Source organism: Talpa europaea, assembly GCF_964194135.1.
Source record: "Talpa europaea genome assembly, chromosome: 9".
Taxonomy (NCBI): Eukaryota; Metazoa; Chordata; class Mammalia; order Eulipotyphla; family Talpidae; genus Talpa; species Talpa europaea.
The window spans coordinates 65354221-65366419 of record NC_140076.1 but is presented as its reverse complement, the minus strand read 5'-3'; the positions used below and the strand labels follow the sequence as shown (position 1 = coordinate 65366419).

Genomic DNA, 12199 nt, shown 5'->3' with positions numbered 1-12199 from the left:
CTATTAACATGACAAAAGAGCTGCAGCAGGTGAGGGTGAGCATGCAGAAAAGGACAGAAAAAAGCAGCTAAACAGAAGCGCCATTAAAGCTAAAACTGTGACTCAAATTTGAAAAGTGCTGATGAATCACATCTTCTAAGTCAGACTCTCTATCACCAGAAAAATTAGTTAACTATCTAATAACTAGGTAATGAAATATGAAGTCTAGATTTAAAAAGTTGTTCTCAGTATATATGCTAGGAAGCAATATATTTTTCCCACATCTAAGTAAGATTAAAAAATTAAATCTTGCGGGGCCTCCCCTGGTGGCGCAGCGGTTGAGCGCTGGGCTGCAAGGCTGCTCACAGCCTCTGCAGCGCCGGTTCGTTCCCCGGCTGCCAGCAAGGGTCCCACCAAAAAAAAAAAAAAAAATTTAAATCTTGTTTATATTTAAGTTTCCTCAGGAGCAAAATTTTAAAATAATGTTGGCATCCTTGCAAAACTTTCCAAAGAATCATGACATACATTAGTCTTTTTTTTTTTTTTTTTTTTTAATAACGGCTTTCATTTTAATGGACATCAAAGTTTGGTCTTTCTTCATTTTAATGTTCACATGTTTTTTTAAAATTTCATTAAAAATCTTTTTTGAGTAAATTTTTTAACCTAGAAAAAAAAACCAGGAGATTCACTAATAGAATTATTATATCAAATAACAGTATTAATATTTTAGCACCAGCTTATTTGAAAAATTATGTGTGTGGGCCTCCCTGGTGGTGCAAGTGGTTAAGTCTCAGCACTGTGAAGCTATAGTTCGATCCCAGGGCAGGGAGGTGACCCACATGGTGCAGCAGACTGCTCTTGTCTCATCTGCTGCTCCCCTCAGCAGTATATTTCAGTAGAGCTTCCTGTTCTGTTCTCCACTGTCTCTGGTTAATCCTCTCACTCCCCACACTTCTGGCCTGCACCCCAGCACTTGTATGCATAAATAAATAAAATAAATCTTACAAAAATACAAATTATGTGTACATATTTACATGTCAACAAATGAAAAAAAATTAACCACACATTTAATCTAAGACCTCCATTTTACGGATAGAGAAAATGAGGCTCAGAGAGGCAAACTGACTTGCCCAATAATGTAGTTAGCAAGTAAAATCAACCCGAAGTCTTCTAACCCCCTTGTTCAATACACTTTCAGATACTATTTGACTTTAAATACTATGACTATTTGAGAATTTCTTTCCACCCATTCATTTTAGTAATTTCTATGAAACACTGATAGAAAACCAAAGATATGAGATAAAATACAGATAAAATAAAGCAGTCTCATTCTCAAGCCTAAAGGAAACAGATACATATAAGTAAACAAATTTTCTTTTAACTAAAATGCAATTATTGTTTAACTTTAGTGAATGTGCAAAACAGAGAGAATGTGGCAGTGCAAGACAAGTATACCTTAAAGAGAAATGGCATTAGAGCTGACCTTGAAGAATGAATGTGTTTTAGAGAAAAAGAAGGATACTGGAGTTTAGGGGTGAGAGTAAGGAAATAGATGGCCCTAAATGCAAGAGAATACATGCAATTGGAAGGCAGGAGATTAGACCAGCTAGATTAGTGTGGAGACTGACAGAAAAGTGTAAATTTTAGGAAGTGAGGAACCACCAAACCTTTTTTAACAATGCTATCCCATGATTATAATTGCCATTTTAGAAAGACCATGCTGGTTGTAAGAGAAATGGTAAGAAAGGAACGTGAACAAGCTCAGGGGATAAAAATGAGAATAAACAAAATGTGCAGGAGAGATATTTAAGGTTAGAATTAATAGGCTATTCAATAAGAGGGGAGAGTAAGGAATCAAGACTAAATTAAACAACTGGAAGATGGTGTCGCCATTTGCACTATGAAATACCTTCATATTTCCTAGGATCTGAAATATATTTTAAATTGCTACCAAAAGGCTTCAATGTAGTTTTCCAACTATAGGTTTCAGAAAACAATTGAATTTCAACCAAAATGACAATATAGAAGTGAGAAATGGAAAGGGGGGGGGTAGGGGGAAGTAAAAGCAAAACAAAACAATGACATGTTTAACAAAAGGTAGGTTTCAAAAGCACAAAGCAGAAATTGAAAAGGCTTGGAAATAGAACGCCTGACCAACAAGTCTTTCTAAAAAATAATTTAATTTCTCAAACAATTTTAAAACCCACTAAAAAATAATGTATCAAAGTTGTTTACTAAGTTTTTGAAAATAAAATATTCTAATATAAACTTTAAGCTTAAATGAAAGCATATAAAATACTATCAATAGAATTTCATGAAATAAATAACTGGCTAAGATAGTATAAGAATGTAAACAGGGATCTCCCCTGGTGGTGCAGGCAGTTGAGCGCCGTGCTGTGAAGCTGTCTGCAGTCTCTGCAGCACTGGTTCGATCCCCGGCCTGCCAGGGAGCAACCCACATGGCGCAGCAGACCTCTCCTGTCTCACCCGCTGCTGTCTTGCCCGCTGCTCCCCTCAGCAGTGTATTTCAGTCAGTCTGCCTGTTCTGTTCCCTTCTCTGTGTCTGGTGAGTCCTCTGACCCCTGGCATCTCTGGCCTGTACCCCAGCTCTTGTATGCATAAATAAATAAATCTTTAAAAAAAAAAAAAAGAAATTTTGAGTTTAGCTATTTTCTTCAAAACGTATAAAAATAAACCAAAGAGATGTCCTCTTAACTATTTTAATGCTAATCTTTCAAACAAATGGATTCCATTTCTCACACACCTCCTCCCCCGACCCCAAACACACACAGAATGTAAGCCACCAATGTGGAAACCAGGTTTCTAAGTGCTGGAGAAGTGAACTCATATCATAAAAACAAAATGGTTATAAAACACTGTGCCAAAAACTTAACCACAGAGATCATCAATAATAATGTCATCTACTTAGGACTTCAACAAAATGAGCTAATGTGAACATAAAAAATTTCATTAATCAATTGTGCTTGAAAAATGTGTCAATACTGAACAATAAAAAGTCCTATAATAATGAGAAATACAAATTTAAAGAAGAAACTAAAACTCACTAGAAGGAAGGTGAGAAAAGTCATTTTTTTGAAAATGAAGCGCCATTTCTTAGTAGTACCTCTATTATCTAGTATCCTCAGACTGAAATGTTCCTCATATGTGAATTTTCCAGGTCCTTGCTTTACATGCTTCACTTTCTTTTTCAATTTTTAAAAGTAAAATCTTGCTAAAATGTGTTAAACAGTCCTGACCTTTCTTAAACAGCACATATTGAAACTTTTTCTTCACTGTGTTTTCATTAAAAGTAGTTACCCCCTCAAGGTGATGAAGCACAGAAAACGCTTTCATATCACCTACAGGAACAGCTAGACAGATTTGACTGGAATTGTTTTTCAGTTTCCTGGTCCCCTACTTTACTTACCAGTCACACTACTACCTAACATGGCTGCCCCTAGAAGTTTGTGACAGTGTTTGGACCACGATGACATCCTTCTAATCTGCTACTTCTAATCTTATATTAATCTAATATTAAAATTTATTTGAACTCTGTTTAAAAAGAAGTTGACACACAAAGGAGTGAAATGTATGTGTACTGTATTAAATATATGAGGGTGATATGAAATGGTGTAATCTTAAAATATTTATCCAAAAATTGTTCTGGAACAGTTATCCAGATATAAAAAGTATTAATTAGCGGGCCTCCCCGGTGGCGCAGTGGTTGAGCGCTGGGTTGCGAAGCTGCCCGCCGCCTCTGCTGCGCCGGTTCGATCCCCGGCTGCTCCCCGGCCACCAGAGGAGGGTCCCACATGGTGCGCAGACCTCTCCTGCCGCCCGCTGCTCCCCTCAGCAGTGTACTTCGGTCCCTCTGCCTGCTCTGCTCCCCGCTCTGGCTCTGGTGAATTCTCTCACCCTCCCGCGCTTCTGACTGTACCCAGTGCATGTATAAACAAAACAAACAAACAAATATAATAAATAAATAAACATGCCTCTAAAAAAAAAAAAAAATCTTTAAAAAAAAAAAAAAAAGTATTAATTAGCTGAATCTTTCTAAACGCAAAAGTTGGGGGTCCCTGGTGGCCTGGGGTTTAAGTCTCAGTGCTATCACTGCTAAGGCCAGGGAGCTAACCCAGATATGGCACAGCAGACCTCTCCTGTCTCACCCACTGCTCCCCTTAGCACTATATTTCAGTAGGTTAGCCAGTTCTGCTCCCCACTGTCTCTGGTGAATCCTCTTATTCCCAACACCTCTGGCCAACATCCCAGTCCTTCTACAAAAAAAAAAAAAAAAAAAAATCATTAAAAAAATAAATAAGTACAAAACTTTTTATTGAAAGCGAAAAGTTTTTGTCTTCACACTCAAATTCAAATAAAATGTTTTTAAGCAATAAGCATGTAAATATGTAGTGAGTTGATGTCTGCTATTTAGGTGGTATTATAGTTAAGATGCTTTTCTCAAACTGTTAAAACATCACAATGTTTATTTTCCTAATATTCTAACTGGTTTCAAATTTTAAGTTAACAGCATTATTATTCTGTATTAAAGTTGCCACTACCTACTAATTGCAGCTATTATTTTTATTTTTTACTCTAAAACCTTTAAATTGATTTTTTTTAATTTACCAATCAAAACAAATTATAAACTACAGGTTATGTATTTAAATCACTAATAACTAAAATTTACTTACTATTTATTCCACGCAAGTATACTAGGACTGACATGAATTTTAATATAAATCTTAATATAAATATTGGTGATATTATAGTTTTAATTCATTTATAACTACCACTTAATACCAAAGGGGGAGGGGGAAGAGGAAGAAATGAGGTAAATTAAGGAAGTACCAATTAATTTTTACTTTATGTGATATTTAGATATAGCAGGACCAGCTTGGGGGTTTTGAAAAAAACAAAAAGGAAGGAAATCTTGCAAACTCAGCTTGGAGGGGACAAAACACCTTCAAAAGGAAAGTCCACATTAACACAGGAACAAAGCAAGGAGTTTATAATATTTGTTAGATCATAAATATTAAATGTCACTTCTAGGAATATTCGTTAACACAGAACTAGACAGGTAAGAAAAGAATTTCTAGCTGTTAATTGAAATCTCCCTGCAAAAAAAATTTCTATTTAGTATTTTCTAAAGACAAAATAAGAAGGGGCATCCCTGGTGGTATAGGGGTTAAGTCTTATGGCTTTCACCTTCAAAAGGCCAGAGTTTAATCACAGGACAGTGAGCTAACCCACATCTGGCTCAGCAGACCTCTCCAGTCTTGCCTGCTGCTTCCCTTAGCAGTGTATCTCAGTAGATACACCTGTTCTGCTCCCCACTGTTTCTGGTGAATCCTCTCACCCCTATACTTCTGGCTTATTCCCCAGTTCTTCTATGCAAAATTAAATAGACAAAATAAGGAGATTGAAAAGTGAATAAGGTACATTTCACAATTATCAAGTTTTACATGATGATGCCTTCAACAAAGAGTCCCTGATTTCTACTGACCCTCTGGACAAATTCTCCCAGTTCTGTGGAGTGCAGAAAGAAAGGGCATACCCCTAGCAATGGCCAGAGGGGTCTACAGTAAATTACAAGAAATACTGAAGAACTCTTGACAGTGGGAGTGTTAAACATCTGGATAAGTTATTTACAGCAGTTGTGAGATCTCACTCTATTTAATAATAGAACAGACTCTTATCTGCCATGGAAAGGTTCTAAAGTAATGTTATTCAAAATCAGAACCAGATAGCTTCCTCAAAGTCCCTTTCAGAGCCACAGGCCAAGAATTAAAGATACATTCAACAATGCCTACATCCAACAATACTCACAACCAAATACAAAATACAGCTTTCTGTAAAGCAAATGCCTTTACTTAAGAGTATATTAAAAAGGTGACTTTCTGAGCAGATTTATGTGCTCTGCTAAATACCTGGCTCTTTTTTATGTTTTCTCCTTGCTACCGCAGACCCGAAAGTTACCTGCTTTTATTTTCTAAATTTAAATTTTAAGCCAAACCCTAATTAATGCATGGGCCCAAATTACTAAACTGACTTACCTAACCAGTTACATGACCTTGGGAAGTCACTTGTAAAATAAGAGGCCTTGCACTAAGCTCCACTAGTATGTAACCTCCATGTTCTGATAACCACTCTACTTCTAGCCCTGGGACATAGCAGGCATTTAATGTTTACAGAATGAAAGGTTCATTCCTGTCCCCAATCTACAAATATAATATAAACAATCACTTTTTCTTTTTTAACAGTATGATTTTCACCTGTATTTTTTTTTCCACATATTTGTAAGGAGACACTGAAGCTGAAATTTCTTAAGCAGCAGCAACTAGAAATTTATAAAATTTAAAGTAAGGCACTTGTTTTTATTTTTAATTAAAATGGGTAAATTATACAAGAGTTAACAATCTTCACCCTGTTGGTTATGTTAGGGGGAAATGATGTCCTAAGTTAATCCTATACAGGCTTGGTGGACTCCACCCCCACTCCAGACTAAAGCCATCAAGACTCTGGGAAAGACAAATCCCATCACCACCAAGGGAGGGTGGCTGGGACCTGAGGGTGGAGTTGGGCAGCCAGGTTGGATATAAAAAAACCAAACACGTGGGCCTGGGCTCTCTCTGGCTCGCGATCGCTCACCTCCTGGCTTCACCGCTCCTGGCTGGCGGCCAACTCTGAGAGCGCCATTTTGGGATTCCTGATCGGCAGATCGGGTAGGACTCATTTAAAACTTTGTCTCCCGCTTTTCTCCCAGAGCTGGACATTTCCTCATTTCCCCTTCCCTTGTAAATAAACCTTTTATTCACCTTTCACGTGTGCCTGCAGTAGAGCATTGATAAGTCCTTTTAAGCGCGCGGGTGAGGACCCACAGTCAGGCACCCCGTTTTGTATCGGGGTTGCTCTACAACAGTTACACGTCCCTCTTTTTCATCCCCTTGAAGCTATTACTGCAGCCGATCCCTTTTTTCTTTGAAAGGGGCGCAGCTGGTGAGGTGAAAGAGCACTGGTCTTGTAATGAGAAAGCCTGAGTTCTAGTCCCATCTTTTCCATTAACTGGCTCTTTGGGGATATGACACTTCCCTTTTGGGGCCTACAAGGCTGCATTTGTAAAACAAGGGACCTGAAGTAATTATTAATTTCTAAATTCTTCTGCTTTGAAAAATCTACGATTCTCCTTTCATTCTACCTATTAGTCTGTTCTTAGAATAATCCCTAATCTTCCTCATTCTGTGCTTGTTACAGAATCATTCCAAACTTGTACAGGAGCATCAAAATTTGCCTTTTTCTTTCTTTCTCTTCTTATCCTAAAGTGACTTCAATCCTAAAACCATGAGTTGATCAGAATAAAATGCACTGTTTTCAAATAAAGAGACATGGGTTCAAATTCAGACTCTAATGAACTGTTATCTCTAAAGTGCTGATGTTATTAACTACCTCATGGAGGATTAAGTAAAATGTATAAAGCACCTAATACAGTGTTTGACACATTTCGATGCTCAACAACAGTTAGCACTTTTCACTCTTTGCCCAGATGAAAAGTCTGTTTCCACTGTATACAGCAAAGATGATCAATGAGATGCACAAATGGCAGGTAAGGTTTGCAAAACTACAGGGACAAAAAACTGGTTAAATGTTCTCACCAGGCTTCTGTGTGTTAGAAAAGTATCTGTCAGCATTTCTGCCAATCAGCTTCTTGGGTAAAGCAGCCAGGCCCACCAGTTCCTCTTAAACTTTCAAAAGTAAATGAGGCAGCCTCCCCAGGCCTAATCCACAGGGCAAGAGGAAATGGAAACTTGACACAATTCTTCAAAAGATAATATGGATTTTCTGTATTTTACCTGAAAACAAATGCCTCATCCTGTCATTCATGAGAAAAGAAGCCAGTTCGAATGCTTTGCATGTGAATGTACAGGCGTACAGCCATCATTAAAGTCTTTTTTTTTAAGATTTATTTATTTAAGCATACAAGAGCTGGGGTATGGGGGTGGAGGGATTCACCAGAGACAGAGCATGGAACAGAACAGGCAGACTGACTGAAATACACTGCTGAGGGTGTTAGGGGGAAAAGAATGTCCTAAAGCTAATTCCATACAGGCTTTGTGGACTTCACTCCCACCCCAGGCCAAAGCCAAAGAGGACCCACAGCCAGAAACCTGTTCAATATCGGGACTATCCTGTAACAAGAGGAGTAGCCGGCAAGACAGAAGAGGTCTGCTGCGCCATGTAGGTTGCTCCCTGGCTGGCAGGGAATCGAACTTGGGCTGCAGAGGCTGCAGATTGTTTCATAGTGCAGTGCTTAACCTCTTCAGCCACCAGGGAGGCCCTATTTAATTTTTCAATCACAGGAAATGAACAGTTGTGACAAAGGAAACAACAACAGAAAAGAAGAAAATGTCAGAAAATGAAGATACTGTGAGCTTAGAATTACATTAAACCTTCAGAAAAACCTTCTGAGTTTCAAAACTGGGTCAAAAACTGGAAGCAATAAGGAGAGGAGTGATGAGGAATTGTAAAGAGAAGTTCATTTCTTAAAACAATTGAAGTTACTAAATTATATGGAAATTTTTTTAAATTCCCAAGCAAGGAATTTTTACTTCCCTAACATTAATTATTGATGCAGCTGGGTTAGTGGGTAACAGAGGGAACTAGATCAAGTGTGTGAGAATCTCAAAACCAAAGAAATCTTGTAATGAAACCCTTTTTTTTTTCCAAGTGCCATCTTCTTTGCCCAAGCTACTTCAGCCCAAATAACTACAGCAAAACAATTTTAAAAATAACATTACTTAGGAAAAACTGTTTCAGAAGTCTAAGCTTCATCAGAAATGATCTGAATTCCTATCTCTATTTAAAAACCCAAACCCACTGAGATCTGAGATCTGTGTTCTTCTGTGATCAGGCCAAGCTGCTCTGTGGAACCTTTGCAATACACTACTATCCAATGATCCTGACCAAAATTCCTGCCCTAAACTGCCACTTTTTTCCTGCAAAGTAATTATTCACCAGCACTGTTGCTTCTGGTAGATTTTTTTTAAAAATTGCAGTTAAAGTCCATTTTCTCCCCAGGTCCTCAAACTAAACAGGCCTAATTCTCTCTACCCAGACTAGAGGGTATCTCTAAGATATCTCTAATCAAAATCACTGGCCTAGATGACCTTAATTCACCAGGCCACTCCTATTTATCTGCCACCCAGTCCCCCTTTCTTTCTGCCCAGCCCCCTCAGTCAGACCATAATCCCTTCCCCCAGGCTAGTGCCCTCTCATTTCGGAGGATCTTGTCTATTAGTCAGTACTGCCTTTACCCAGACTTGGTGCCAGTTTCATTCTCCACTTCTAGTCCCCAGCACCCACTGCCTACTCCCTCCTCGGCTGAGATTCCTGCCTTGGCGCTTCGAACCGCTGTCAGTCCAATCCCCACCGCATTAATACCTGGCCTTATTAAAACTGGTCTCAGACCTTACCGCAGCTGAACCCCCTCCCCCTGCGGTGTCAATCCTTGTCATTCCAGGCCCTTCGCCAGGGCCTCTTCATTCTAGGCCTAGTCTGATCTACTCTCTGGTCCTTGGATAAAACCCAAACCCTATTCCTACCCCGAGTAGTTCTCTCCCATGACCCTAGCAAAGGCCACTACTCTGGCCGGCCCATCCCACTTTTCTCTGACTTTAAACCCGGTGCCTCCTCCACTCATTCAAAGAAGCCCGTTCCAGGGAATCCCAGATCGTAACGTCGCCACCAGCGCCCCATTTCTGACCCCCGCTACACGCGTCGTCCCCCCTTTGCACTCTCCGAGCTGGCGTGCCGGTCTCCCTCGACTCGGACACCAGCTTGGGACCCACACCCCCATCGCCATCCCCGACCCCAGCCCGCAGAAGCCTCGGAGACCCCGCCCCATCCTGCTGCGCAGACCTCCCCGAGCCCCTCACTCCCACTCAGCGCTCCCCCGAGGGTCTCGCCGCCCACTTGACCCCAGCTCGGCGACCACGATCCCTAGGGAGCCACAGGCCCCATTCCGCTCCTCTCCGCGCCGCCCCCGCCCCATTAGAACCCCCGCCCGACACTCCCCCCGCCCCCCAAGCCCAGTGGGGTGTGTCCCCTCCCCGAGGAGCTCCCGCTCGCCGGCTGCTCCCGCAGGGTCACTCGTGCCCCTCCTCACCTCAGCATCCACCACCTCGTGGTAGGCGGGCGGGGGGTCGAAGCCACCCCCGCCTCCAGTGCTCCCGCCGCGGGAGGGCCCGCCGCTGCCGTCCCCCCCGCCGTCGCCCCGCGGGCCCCCGCCGGGCCCGGGGCTGGGGCCGCCGCCGCTGTCCATGGGCTCGTAGCCGCCGTAGTCCAGGCCCGGCCGCTCGTTGGTGAGCAGCGCCACGGCCTCGTTGATGTCGTTCTTGGCCAGGCGCAGGGCCTTGCGGATGGTGGCCGGGTCCGAGAAGCCCATGCACAGCAGCGTGGTCATGTGCTGCTCCTCCTCGGATTCCATGACTCGGGCCTCCCGGCCGCGCCGGCCGGCGGGCGGCGAAGCTGCGGGTCTCTGGCCTCGCGGGCCGCGCGGCGCTGCCTCCGCGCCGCCCCCGCGCCCGGGCGAGCCCCTGCGCTCCTGGCCTGCGCGCTCCGCAGCCGCCGGGCCAGGTTGGGTGCGGGCGTGGGCGCCGCGAGCCGAGCGAGGGCGGTGGGGCGCTCAGGCGCGGCGGCGGCCCGGCCCAGCCCTGCGCGCCGCCATGTTGGCCTCCTCCTCCGCCTCCCCTCCCCGGCCCGGCCGCGCCTCCGCTCCCGGAAGCGGCACGAGCTGCCGTTCACTGGGAGGCTTGGGAGGCGATTTTTTTTTTTTTTTTTTTTTTTTTTTAAAATAAAGGAGCGAAGGGAGGAGCCGCGCCGCGGAGTGTCTCTACGGTGAAAGGGCTGCGGGGAGGTCCGGGCGGAGGCGAGGGAGGGTCCTCCGCGTCGCCGCCGCCGCCCGCCCATTTCTCCAGCAACAGGTTCCCCCGGGAGCGGGAGGGGCGGCTCGCCCGGGGCCCGGAGCGGCCGGGCCTGCTCAGCCCTGAGGCGCGCCCTCGCCCCGGCCGCTCGCGCCTCCGCAGAGCCCCGCGCCGGGATTCGCTTGCCCCGGCAGCCCGAAACGCACCCCATTTTAAATGGGAGCCACGCGGCCGCGACGGTGATCCACCGCCACCCGGACTCGAAATGCACCGCGGTCCTGAGAGAAATTCACCGGCCTGACGTGCCCCTCAGCGCCCACAGAAAGTCTTGCCCACACGGGCTGAAATTCACACCCACACGCTCTGCGCCAGGTCTTGACTAAGCTCTCACTGAAAATCACCCCAAACCCGCTGAAATTTACTCCCAGCCCTTACTTCTGCTTCTCACCACCTTCCTCCTACAAACCTGACCTAACTCTGTCAGACACACTGAACCCCCCCGACCATCTGAAACGTAGCTTTATAGCCCGATTCTAAATCCCAGGGCTCTAGGAAAACCCCCAAACTCAGGCAGCACCCTCTTTCAGTTAAAGGGTCCTTTGAACACTTGAGGCTGCTTCTATCCTCATGCGGACCCATCCTCTTTACTGCAGCGTCTGGCTCAGGAATCCGTCTTTGTTTCTGCCCTTTGAGGACCGGGTCCCCGGGTTCGTTTCTAATTTTGAGGATTCCTCTTTCTCCTTGGAGGGCTGACTTCTTCGCTCTCTGTCTACCGTTGGCATTAGCGCTGAGGGGCCATCTCTGTAGCTCTCTTGACTCCACCATCTAAGCCCTGTCCCTTGCTATTGTCTTCTTTCAGTTTCCTTTCACTCATGCTTTTCATAGGTTCTGTCTTCACCCTCTCCCAAGATCCTGATGCCTTTTCCTTATTTTTTTTATCTACTTGTGAGCTTCGTTCATCGATAATGCCCTCACCCTGGTTTCTTCCGGAATCCCCCAGCTACCTCTCTTTTTCATCCCTTCAACAACTCCGCCCCCCCCCTTGTCAACCCAATACTCACTAAAATCACGTACCCCAAATCATGAGTTTCAAATGGCAGTACCCAGAAGTGTTACCATCTTTTCTGTTGCCATCTTTTTCTCTGGCCATAGACCCATCTTGCCTTATACTTGCTATCTATGTTTAGAAATACCAGCAATTTGCTTTACAGGGTGAACTGAACGCATCACTTTTTCACATTTAAATGTTGTTTATATTTAATGAAGTAACCCTATTTGTTGTACTAATTAAAGGCTAGATTACA

The 12199-nt window shown here is 43.8% G+C and overlaps 1 protein-coding gene across 1 annotated transcript in view; it reads right to left on the bottom strand.

The window, feature by feature from the left end:
* USP24 (ubiquitin specific peptidase 24) overlaps positions 1-10988 on the bottom strand; it is a gene marked incomplete at its 3' end in the record, with an annotated part of 135476 nt that extends 124488 nt beyond the window's left edge. Inside the window, exon 1 of the mRNA XM_084241782.1 lies at positions 10139-10988. Coding sequence (XP_084097908.1) covers positions 10139-10459 — 321 coding nt within the window. The 5' untranslated portion in view covers positions 10460-10988. The remainder of the gene's footprint in view (positions 1-10138) is intronic.
* Between the last annotated feature and the right edge of the window lie 1211 nt (positions 10989-12199).